Below are 12,956 nucleotides of genomic sequence, written 5' to 3' on the forward strand. Positions count from 1 at the left end.
GCCAACACTAGGCTTCAGGCAAAGCTTTGTAATTGCCTGTGGTGAAGCCTAAAAGATCACACATAGGATTTTTGCTGGGAAGGGAAGGCTTCTTAAGACACATCACTTAGTTATTAGGCAAGTCACTCAGCCTTCTTAGTGTTGATTTTTATATTTAGAAAATGAGATAATATCATCTACTTCTTACATTTATTGTTACATCAGATAAGGTGATAAGTATTCCATTGCGTTTCATTCCTATGGGGACTTCTAGAACTGGTGCTCAATATATAGTAGATGTTACAGCTTATTGGTATGATTGTCAGTATTTCAAGAACTCAAGATATGTGTCAAGGTCATAAAAAGTCAAAACAAATCAATCTTTCCCCCCCAAAAAATCATTTTCAATACTATTGCCTCATACTATTTTAAGTAGCATGTGTTCTAACAAAAACAACGATTGGTTGCAGTTATCCTTGATTGAAAGAAAATGTAGACATTACTTCCAGAATGGCAAATCGAGGAAGTCCGTACACTCTGTCTCCTCCAAAACTAACCATAACTGGTGAAAAAATATTTATTTTAAAAAGCAAACTTTTCTTTATAAAAGCAAACATTTAAATAGTACCTTCAAATTCAAGTCTTCTGGAACCTCAGAGTGATCCAAAACCAACCATAACTGATGGAAAAATATTTATTTTAAAAAGCAAACATTTATATAGCATCTCCTCAAATTCAAGTCTACTGGAATCTCAGTGTGATCATATTTAAAAATTGGGTCATTACAAATATAATTAGATAATTTAAGGTTATACTGCATTAGGATGAGCCCTAAATCCAAAGACTGAAGTTCTTATAAGGAGAGGAGAGAACACACAGAGATACAGCAGAAAAAGACCATGCGAAATAGAAGTAGAGATTGATATAATCCTGCCACAAGCCAAGGTATATTTAAGACAAAAGGTATAAGACACAGAGAAAACAAAAAGTAAAATGGTGGATGCAAATCTAACTATATTAATAATTAAATTGGAATGGATTAGACAATCCAATCAAAAGGCAGAGGTTATCAGAATAGATTATTTTAGAAAGATCCAACAATATGCTGTGTATAGAAGACACAATTTAGATTTGAAGATGCAAATGGGTAAAAAGTAAAAGAATGGAAAAAGGTATGTCAACCATCAGAAAGCTGGAGTAGATATCCTAATCTCAGACAAAGTAGACTTTAAAGCAATATATGTTACTTGACATTTAAAAAATGCTCATTTTATGTTGCATAAATGATCAGTCTATTAGGAAGATATAAGTTAACCTATATAGTTAGATTTTTCAATACCCCACTTTCGGTAATAAATAGAATAAATTGATAGAGAATAAACAAGGAAATAGAAGACATAGAAGACTTAAATATCCTTGTAAACCTACTAGACTTTGCAAACATCTTTAGAACACTCTACTCAACAACAGCAAAATATGCATTCTTCTCATGTGCACATGGCACATTCTCTTAGAATAGACCATCTACAAGGCCACATACAAAATAAAATAGGTTAAAAATATTTTAAATTATTCACTTATCAATCACAATAGAATGAAATTAAGGGTCAATAATCAAAATAAAATTAGGATATTCACAAATGTGTATATATTAATCAATGCACACCTAAATAACAAACAAGTCAAAGAAGATATCCCAAAGAAAATTAGAAAATACTTTGAGATGAATGAAAATGAAGACACAACACACCAAACCAGTGCTAAACCAGTGCTTATAGGGAAAGTAGTAACTATAAACAGCTAAATTAAGAAAAAGATGTTCAAAACTCTCTAATAGCCTATGATCCAAGTACTTTTATAACTTTTGGTCTGAAAACCTAATCCATTTTGCATAACTCAAATCTCAAATCAATGATTATAAATTTTGCCTTAGATGACATTTAAAAAAAATGATAGTATATCCTAACTCAGATATAATAAGTACCCGGACCAACAAAAAAGAAGATTTAATATTTTAGAGGCTATAATGGTAGAACAGGAAAATTCTTAATTATAAGAAAATTATTCTTCCTTGGGGAACAAAGAACTAAGACAATATCAGTTTATAGGCATTAGAGATAGCTCCAACTCCCAATGTCTAATTTAATAGATAGATAACTTGGATTCCCAATGTAAACATCATACTCAGCATTTCTCAGCAAATTAATGACAGATCAGGAAAATAACTCAAGATATTTTCTAGTTCTTAGAGCCAATGATCTTCAAACATTTTAGTTAATGTGCTATCTAAACAAAATTAGAAAAGCTGTGTATTTTAACTTATATATGCAACTTGCATATGTCTACCTTGTTAGCCATAATCCTAAGTATATTTATTTATTATTTTTAGGAGATGAAAAATGTTGTATTATCAAATTATATTATCACAAACATATTGCATATTATTATATTTATGAGATAAAACAGTATAAAAATTTACTGTAATAGGAATGAATATTTCATATATTTACATAAAATTTTAACTACTTTATTGGCTAAAATACACCTGTAGAAATTATTTAAAATTTTTATCTGTGGACTGTATTCAAATAACCAAAAATCTGGAAGTCCTAACAAATACTCCAGTTACATTTAAAATAACAAATTTTATTATTCTACTTAAGACTTTGTCAATTCACTCTTAAACAAGGGCCAAATACCCTCTATCTAACACCAAACTTTACCCTAGCTATGAATATGTATATGGCAGGGTAAGATGAGATTTTAGGAGCTTTGATTAATTCCTAAAGGTGTCTTATGCAATATATAATTTGTATGCCTATGTTAGGAGCCCTGAGGTTGTTACACAGCAGTATACATTCTATGCTAAGATTTGTGATGGGTAACAGGTTAACACTTTTTTATATATGGGAGAACCACTGTGAAAAGAGGATGGGAAAATGTATTTCTGTAAAATTATCTGTGCAGGAGAACACTCAGACATATGCACATTCTAGTTTGAAGACCATTGTTTTAAGTTGCATTGTCTCCTATTCACTTGAAAAAAAATAAAGCTTAGCACTGTAATTTACTTAGAGTTTAACAAGTTAGAAACTGGAAAGAGGTCCGCTGATAGAATCCCAATTTCTATACTCTTTTTGTTAAACCACTTTGTGAGTAGAAAATGGACACCTAAGATGAGGAAACTTTGCCAAGTGACTTTGGATTAACAGAAGGGGTTTACTTTTCACAATCAGTACCAGGAGCCTATACCCAGTGTATGTCAGAGATCGTTTTTTAATACCCTCCTCCTCTATATGACAAAATTAGTTTTGGAAATAGTCATGAAATCACACAAATAATAAAAATGGCCTATGTATATTCATGTCAATAAAAATGTTAAAAAATAAAATAAACAATACAAAAAAATAAGGAAAAGTAATACATTAATACTTTTTGGACACTAACATATTTTTTTAAAAACCAGAAGAAGCTCTTTAAGTCTGTTCCAATCATGAAAGTAAAATAAAATCTCAGGACCCCCACTCACTATGCCAAAGGGAAAAGTTAAGTGTGGGGACTGAGTCTCACACAACTGCTTCCCATTTTGTTCTGGAATAGATAACCACAAAGATAGAAGGTACATACCATCTCAGAGGGCCCCTCTTACAATTTTCTCATAGGAAATCTCTTATGGGCCCCAACATCCTCACGGTAAAATGGAGTTCTATTGAATTTCACCCTGAGAAAACAAATCAACAGCTTATTTACACAGCTACAGGACAAAGGCAGAACTAGAAGTCATCCCTCCATTCACCAGAGGCAAATGCATGTTTGACTTCTTCCTCTACTCTATGTTTACTTAATCTTATATAAAAATAGAGATTCACTAAGCACTAGGCAAACAATAGTTAACTATTCCTCCACCCACTTCTTTCACAGGTAAAATGTAAATTCAGTGAAATTGATCAAAGCTTCAAAAGAATGCAACTGCTCGCTTCTATTATTTACCTTCCCCTTTTTGTTCTTCCCTTTTCCCTCTACTGCCCACTCTTTTCTCTTTAAATATTTTGTCCCCAAACCCTTTTTGGAAAAAGCATGAATCACAGATATTTCTGTGATTTTGTTTCTTTTCCCTAGGCTCATCCTTGACCTTGGCAAAATAAACCTCTAAAATGATTGAGGCTTGCCTCAGTCATTTTCTTTGGTTTTACACAGAAATAAATAACAACATTGTGTTTCTATTTTTAGCCTTTCTTTGTGAATATTTGTCAATGACTTCATCAAAATTAATTTTATCCATATATTCATGTTCCATAGCACAGCCAGATTATTCTTACTTGTAGTTGATTAAAGAATACTTATTAATTTTAGTTTTTAAAGGTTCTTTTCACATGAAGCAATGGTTGTACAAACAGAAAGACAAACTCCTAACAATACAACTGGCAAAAATTCATAAAAAGTCACATTTCACAAAAATTCCAGAAATTGTAATAATATTTTGTGACTTGATTCTTTGGTATCAATTCTAGTGCTTTTCAAATGTCTTTGTGACTAAAATTTTCACTAAAATATCTTTATCACAAAATTCATCAAAAATTTCTATTCATTTGATGAAAAACTTCAGAATTTTATTTCTTCCACTAAAATCAGAAATAATAACTGACTATAGTGACTATTGATGCTATTTGATCCATTGTTTATGAGTAACTCAGGTACTGGGTCTTCATGTTTATCATCACTGTGAATTTTTTGTTTATTTCAAATTTGTTTGATGCAAGAAAAAAATTGTTCAAGGATTTTCAACTGAAGGTAAAAATCATTGCTTCTCATATAAATATAAAGACATATTAAAGGTTTTATTAGTTACAGAATGGTAAGATGTTAAAATTTGTTCAAAGAAGAATACAAAAGGCAAACATTGTTCCTCATTTTCCTTTTCCACAAAATTATCTGTAAAATGTACATTTCCTATAAATATGAGAAATGGATCTGTTTCAGCAGGACTCAAATAAGGCCTGAGTCAGGCATCAACTTGGATTTTAGAGGAAACTTACTCATTTGGGTCATATAATTTGGAGAAGCACATTTAGAACCACTAATATGCATAAGAGGGAAAGATTTGATAATCGATTACCAGATGTTAAGTTGTTTAAACAAATTAATATATTTTTATTGTTATTTTCTTCTACTAGCCTTGTACCCGGTGGGTTAAAGAGTAAGGCAAATTCTAGCTAAGCAAGGTTTTTGAAAGGAGAACTTAGAAGAGTTTTGAAGTTCAAATTAAAATTGAAAATAAGCCAGATGCAGTGGCTAATGCCTGTAGTCCCAGCACTTTGGGAGGCCAAGGCAGACAGATTTGTTGAGCTCAGGAATTTGAGACCAGGCTGGGCAACATGGTAAAACTCTGTCTCTAAAAAAAATACAAAAATTAGCTCTGCATGACGGTGCACACCTGTAGTCCCAGCTACGTGGGGGGCTGAGGTGGGAGGATGACTTGAGCCCAGATGTTCAATACTGCAATAAGCCATGTTTGTGCCAATGCACTCCAATCTGGGCAACATATTGAGATCCTGTCTCAAAAAATAAAATAAAATTGAAAATAAACTCAGTGGAAAACATTTTTGTTTTATGCAAAACAGTATCTCTTGAAATAAAAATTTTCTTCCTTGGTCCCAGCATTGTTAGGCTTTATTAAATTTAATTCACGTATATAAATTATTCTCATGATCTCAAATATTATTAATATAATTTTTAAAAGCTTAACAATATTTTAAGATGCCCTCCTATTTGACCTTTTTGGAGATTGTATTCATTCCTCCCACATGTACAGGTATTGATCGACTTACGACCTATGCAATGTATGACCATTCTACTTTACGACCACAATCGCTAGCCACGACTGCTCCGCATCTGGCAGCACAAACGTTGCCCAGCTGGGCGTACGACAGTGCGGACCAGCTTCCGGCAGCACTACCATCTCTGCGTGCACCATTTCAACTGTACATATAGCCTACTCAACTTATGGCCAAATCGTGTTACGACCGGTCTGTTGGAACCAATCGTGGTCGTAAGTCGAGCACTAGCTGTATAGTAATTCCTTTATTTCTCTGCATAATCATTTTGCATATAATCAGATGAACATGTGTCAGGGAGTACTGCCTCTGCCTGTGCAAGGTTTCACGGTTGTAGGAGCAGATTTTTGGAAACCTGTCAGTCAAGGGGAGTTGGAAACCTGGAGTAGCTTGAAGGTATATGGGGTTTACACTGCGCTTCTGCCAAAATCTTTTGCTGATGTAAACTCTTAATTCCTTAAAGATCCAAGAAATATTTTTGACCAAGAAAAGCAAGGTTATTAGATGCACTGTGGTTAGACAGAATACTACCATGACAGACGACTAAGAGTGCCTTGGAATCCGGAAGTCAGAGGTGGATATATACATATACAGAGTTTTAGGACCTGGACTGGCTTTGCAAGGATCAGAGCCAGTTAAGTAAGCTATAATATAGATATTGACTATGAAAACAGTTTTTCATTTCTTATAGGGTATGTAATGTTGGCTTGAGGTTGTTTCTCTATTTTTGTGTTTTGTGTATGCTCTACCTTGTTTAAGAAAGGATTTAATATGACTTGAATTTGAAAGAAAAACTATATGTATATATTGTGAGGGCGATGGATATTGGCCCCCTAAAGATTTGCTGAAAAATTAGTGACATGAGGTGGATTGATTAATAGAAGAAAAGGCTTATAATGATATTTAATGTGTATACACATGAGCCTTCAGAATGAAGCCCAACATGCCAAACGGAGACAGAGGCTTATTTACCATCTTCAGATTACAGGAAGAATGCAGGCTCAGAGAACTGCCAAAAGTAAGTTTTAATGGCAAGACAGGTTATATAGGTTATAGAAGGGAGAAAGGAAGAGGCTTGACTGGCAAGGGTGACCTTGCTATAGAGAAGACTTCTTCAGAGAGGAGAGATGGCAAATGTCTCTTTTTAGACTTTTAAAGGTGTTAGAATCTCAATCTCTCCTACACCTAGCAAATGTCTCGCAAGAGGAGGCCTGGCTGAATTAATGGACATATTCTACAGATGCACATTTTCCTCATAAAAGACATATAGACATAAAAGACACCTCTGCAAGGCCACTTCTGTTATCGACCCTGTGGCAGCCATTTCCAAATATGTCAAAAAATATATTTTAGAGTAAATATTTTTATTTCCTTCTCTCTCTCTCCCTCTCTTTCTATATGTATATGTATATACATATATACACACATATATATATATATTTATATATTAAACAAGATAATATAAAGGAAAATGAAAACAAAATCTGCTACACAAAACAGGTTCAGGCATGACACACAAACCACATATCCCTTATACTTGCCAAGAGTGGAATATACTTTCTGTTCTATGCTTTTAGCAGTCAATTCAAGTAGACAACATTTGTTCAGTTTCAAAATGTATAATAACCAAAACATGAAAGCCCTGATCATGTTTGTAAAGGAGTGGAAGGCATGCAAATAAAGAACCATATGGAATGCAAGGCAAAATTGCTCCACAAGATAAGAGAATTAGAAAGTGATACAGTCGTCAAGTTAAATAGATTACTTCTGCTTTGGTTGCCAGAATGAGTCATTTATTTAAAAAATACTTACTTAACACTCACTATATCTCAGGCAGCTGTCTAAAAATGTTAAGAAAAACAATTAATGCAATCATTAAAACAACACTTTGAGGCGGGTTATATTAATATATATATAGATTTTACAAGAGAAGAAACTTAAGTCACAGGGAAATTTTAAAAATTTGTTAAGTTATACCAGTAAGTGGTTGTAACAATTAGAACCTAACTGGAGAAAAAGAATCACCATGAATGACAGAATAAAGGGCTTTTTTCTAGGGATTAAGCCCCACTTTGTTGCACTAGCTGGTTAAGCAGTATTTCTAAGTTTTTCGCCTGCTTCTAGTGCTGGGACTGAAGTCAGAAGGGCCAGCAGTTATAAGGGAAAATAGATATGAAGTGGGGGAAACATACAAGCTAGAAATTTAGGTCTCTTTTTCACTACCTCCAATTTTGATAGTGTGAGTGACATGTAGGATAGCTGTCATCTTTACCAGGTTGCACTCTTACCTAACCTAGTATTTGAAGAAGCTGAAGAAATAGGTCACAAAAGAGCTGGAGGAGCTGTGGTCCCAGCTGCTGCCTGATATCAGCAAGTTGAGTCAGTAGATGGATGTGTGTGAGCTACCACAACTCCTACCCAACAGTGAAATTCACATATATACAAGATGGGAATGCTGGGAAATGTAGTTCTAATTTAGCTAAGCCGACTCAGGACAAGGCCATATACAGGAAATTTGACTCCTAAATGCACTCTTAATAATTCCACCTCTTCCTTTAAATTGAATCTTGAAGCTTCATTAGGTGACATCCAGATCAAGGTCTGGGGAATAGTCTAGTAAATGAAACCACATGTTCAAAACCAAGATTAATTGCAAATGGGTCAAAGACCTCTTAGGAATCAAATTTTGCTTAAATGTCCGGCAAATAAGGAAGAGTGTAGAAGATAAGAAGAAGCTAATAGAATCTAGATGTTGGTCTCTGTCTTCTAGATAATTACTAGTTTTCATTATTCTAACTATTGCCTTCATTCCTGCTAATAGGTTCCAAACAGATGCTGTAGCCAAATTTGGTGTTATTATTTTCTTATGGCATATTGTATCCAAAGTCCTCCATCTTCAAGAAATTACTGCCAATTCCACTGATTCTAGAGAAGCTACTGATTTTGTTGCAAGTCACCAAAACTTCAGCATTGCAGAATTTATCAGGAACAAAGGTTTTTATCTCAACAATAGCACTTTGTTGGACTGTGATTTTTTTGGAAAGCCATGCAGCCCAAAGGTAATGATTTGCTATTTCTTCAACTACAATCAAAGTAATAAATCCTTTTACTGTACTGTTTCACATTGAGCTCCCACAGCATTTACTCCCATGGTGAATCAATCCAAATTTGCTTAAAGATTCTATTTCACTAGCTCAGCCTTATGATATCGGGGGTATGGAATACACGAGACAAATTTCCTCTTTCAAGCAGTTAGATAAGGAAAGAAAGAAAAGAGAAAGCTTTATTGCATTTCTTATAGCATAGTCCTTCCAAAAGAAAAACAATTTAACACAAAAGGATATTTTAATTTTTTTCATTCATCAACAAACAACCTATTCCAACATAGCATTTTTGTACTCACCAAGTATCCATCACTCTGGTTTTATTCTTTCGGTATTGCATTAGAGGCTACAGAAAACAAGAGGACTCCAGCATTTAACTATGAACATTATATACACTATAATCATATATTATATATAATAACATAATTATATATAATATACATTCACTCATAACAAATACAAATACAAAACAAATACATAACAAATATGAAATCATGTTATTATTGTTTATAAAATTAATCTACATTTAAGATAAAGTACTAGATATATCTGTAATCTATTAATAAGGAAGTATGTAGGCAATTTGATGCCATATTTCTTGTATCAGCAATTCTGTAGCCTGGGTTGTTAGGGGAGTCTAAGTAAACCACAAATTCTTGGTTCTGGGTTACAATTTATCTTTTTGGTAGGCCATCTTAGCACACAGTAAGCAGTAAAGTAATGCCTAAGAGACACTTCACAGAGGTGAGGTTTTGGTCTAAACTGTTAATTTGGAAAATATGCTTTCCTATGCTGTTTTTATTTACCAACATGTTTAACTTACCATCAAGAAATTTCGTGTTAGGGATGACTTTTTCAGTTGCATGTTACAGAATCCCATTTCTGTTACAGTAAGCTGAAGTGTAAAAGAATGAGTCGGCTTAATTAAGTGGGAACTCCAAGAGTAGATCTGGCTTCAGAAAATGCTAAACTAACGGACTCCAAGACCATCTTTAACATTCTGACTTTGTTTCCACCTCATAATTCTGGTTGGCTTCTTTCTGTATGAGTTCTCCCCATACTTCGCCAGAATGGCTGCTGATTCCCCCTAGACTTTCATTATCAGAGTTTAGCACTCCAGTATCCACTTAATAATCTCACTGAAGACTCTGATTAGCTCAACTTGGGACATATATCAATTCTTTTTTTTTTTTTTTTTTTTTTTTTTTGAGACAGAGTTTCGCTCTTGTTACCCAGGCTGGAGTGCAATGGCGCAATCTCGGCTCACCGCAACCTCCGCCTCCTGGGTTCAGGCAATTCTCCTGCCTCAGCCTCCTGAGTAGCTGGGATTACAGGCACGTGCCACCATGCCCAGCTAATTTTTTGTATTTTTAGTAGAGACGGGGTTTCACCATGTTGACCAGGATGGTCTCGATCTGTTGACCTCGTGATCCACCCGCCTCGGCCTCCCAAAGTGCTGGGATTACAGGCGTGAGCCACCGCGCCTGGCCCTATATATCAATTCTTGAACCAACCACTGAGGCAAGATGGTGAGGTTTAAGCTTGGCCCAACTTGTGTCCCATGCATGCCTCTGTAGTGGCTGGAAAAGGAGGGTCAAGGGAACGGAGTTATGTGATTGACTGCTACACTGAGCATGCAGGTTGCAGAAGGCATAGCCCCTCCAAGAAAGGATGCTGAAGTAGTGCTCCACAGGGAAAAACATGTTTCCATACCTCTTCAGGAAAATATAAAACAAGTAATTTTTTAAAATGTTGTGAAATACATGCTTAATTTTATGTGAAAATGTCTCCTTTAAATAATCACATGCAAGCTGACAAATGCGTATTACCAGAAAAAAGAAAACTATCACTGAATATACATATAAATCAGACTATCTCTCTGATATTTCTGCAGTCTTGTTAGATATTTGTACTTTTGAAGAAAAAGTTATAGAAATTAAACTTTAGAAGTGACAAAAATATCAAATTGATGCTTTTTTTTTTTTTTTTGGTTTATTTATATATTGGAGGATTTTGCACATGTCTTCACTGAATATGGAAATTGTTTTACTTTTAATCACGGTGAAACTATCCAAACAAAGAGAAAAGTGAGTGTCTCTGGAAGAGGCTTGCGCTTGCTCTTCAATGTGAATCAGGTACTGAATTTTCTTCAACCTAGCCAGTTTAAAGAAAAACAAGAATGGGTGGTGGTTTCAAAAAATTTGATCAGGCTATTTTGCCATGTCAGATGGCTCCCACACATTGGATATTTTTCAATTTTTGTGAATTTAGTCTAGACTCCTATGGATTTTATATAATTATCGACTTAGAAATTAAACAGGCAAATTTTAAGGCATAAACTGCAGATTTTTAGCTATCCTACTGACTTAAGTTACTGTGACTCCAGGAAATGTTTATGCCACAAAGTAAGGAAACCCAGAGATCCTAAGTTGCAATGTATATAGATATTTTAAGAAAACTCTATGCATTTAACAATAATTTTAGAACTATGTTTATGTAAATATGACAATATGTTTTAGAAAAAAACTCTACATATATATATGACAAACCATAGAATGCATATCTGGAAAAGTGATAGAAAATCTAATTGTTATACAAAGAATATTATACAAATAGACTGTCCTACCCTAGCTTTTGGAAAGCTGTAATTGACCTAATAAGTTCTAAGTGTTTAGCCCTGGGAGGCAGATGTTCAAACATCTAAGTAATGCAGTGGTGTTATCTTCAAGGGTTCCTGGTATAGCTCCCACCCTAGGTTAATTCTGACCTTCTGTCTTGCATAACCACTTCCAGTATTACACATTTATGGCAATCTACTTTACTATCATGGTTTTATAAATGACGATTCTGAAATGCTGATGAATTAAGTATCCAAAAATCATACAATTAATGACAAAAATGAAAAATAAACTTGGTGTACCTGCACTCACCTCCCAATCCAAGTGAATGATGCCATTGGCTACTTTTAAAGAATTTTTGGTAAGGTACTCTTCACAACTTCCTTTTGTATCCCATTCAAGATATTTTTCTTTCTGTCCAAACATAGCACTGCCAACGTTAATGAATATACCTACTCATACTTATAATGTATTTGATTAATACTTTTGACTCATTCACGTATTAGCCATATGGTCAGTTCAAACATTATCAAATTTTTACAAACTAGAATTTTCCAAATATTTTAGAATGCAATGAAAATCTACAAATTCAATGCAATGTCTCATAAGTAAATAACACTGACATATTTCTCCAGACTAGGCAGTTAAGTGTTTCTTAGAGGGTTATAAAAGGGCCAGGAGAAACAGAGTTCTGAATTACAAATATAATATTTATTGTTTATTAAATTTAATTACATATGCAGTTGACCAGTTCACAGATTATATTCTTTATATTCTTAAGCCTGTATCTTCTCCCTATAGCTTAAAATTATAACTAATGACAAAGTTACCAGCAGTTTAGTCTTAAATTTCTTCATCTAAGATTTATTAAAAAGAACATAAGTGTTAAAGAGATAGTGTAAATCTTCACTGTAATGGGAAAATGAATTTGAATTTTACATAAGGTCAGGGGTTTTAATTGCAAAATAAACGGGGTAAAATGATTTTCTAAGCAAATGAGTCAAAGAAAACAGCCAAGAAGGAAGCAAGTATAAGACACCTAGGTGAAGAGAAGGCCAGAGGAAACAAGATAATTAACAGTAATTGTAAATACTTACCTGCACCTATCTAAGATGAAATGTGATCTATGGAAAACTATAGAGGTCTTGAGCTATGATTTGTCAATTGAGAAAAACAATGAGACAGGTCTCAATCATTTTAGGAGGTTTATTTGCCAGAGTTAAGGACGGGTGCCCATGGTACAACCTCAGGAAGTCTTGAGGTAGTCCAAGGTAGTCAGGGCACAGTTGGTTTTATGCATTTTAGGAAGACATGAGATATCAATTAATATATCTAAGAAGTGCATTGGTTCTATCCAGAAAGGTGGGGACAACTTGAGGCAGGGAGGGGGCTTCAAGGTCACATATAAGTGAAAGAAATTT

At 34.1% G+C, this 12,956-nt stretch overlaps 1 protein-coding gene and 1 long non-coding RNA gene across 2 annotated transcripts in view; one reads left to right on the forward strand and one right to left on the reverse strand.

The window, feature by feature from the left end:
• The window catches only part of ASIC5 (acid sensing ion channel subunit family member 5), a 41,309-nt gene that overhangs the window by 4,010 nt on the left and 24,343 nt on the right, over positions 1-12,956 (forward strand). Inside the window, exons 3-4 of the mRNA XM_032248592.1 lie at positions 8,635-8,872; positions 10,927-11,052. Coding sequence (XP_032104483.1) covers positions 8,635-8,872; positions 10,927-11,052 — 364 coding nt within the window. The remainder of the gene's footprint in view (positions 1-8,634; positions 8,873-10,926; positions 11,053-12,956) is intronic.
• Positions 9,081-12,224, reverse strand: LOC116530500. The gene is made up of 2 exons (XR_004260033.1): positions 11,848-12,224; positions 9,081-9,812 (listed from the first exon to the last, which is right to left on the reverse strand). It is a non-coding gene; the product is annotated as an uncharacterized LOC116530500 (long non-coding RNA).

The sequence above is a fragment of the Sapajus apella genome, unplaced genomic scaffold (assembly GCF_009761245.1).
Source record: "Sapajus apella isolate SASKATOON/1434 unplaced genomic scaffold, GSC_monkey_1.0 scaffold67, whole genome shotgun sequence".
NCBI classification, from domain to species: Eukaryota; Metazoa; Chordata; class Mammalia; order Primates; family Cebidae; genus Sapajus; species Sapajus apella.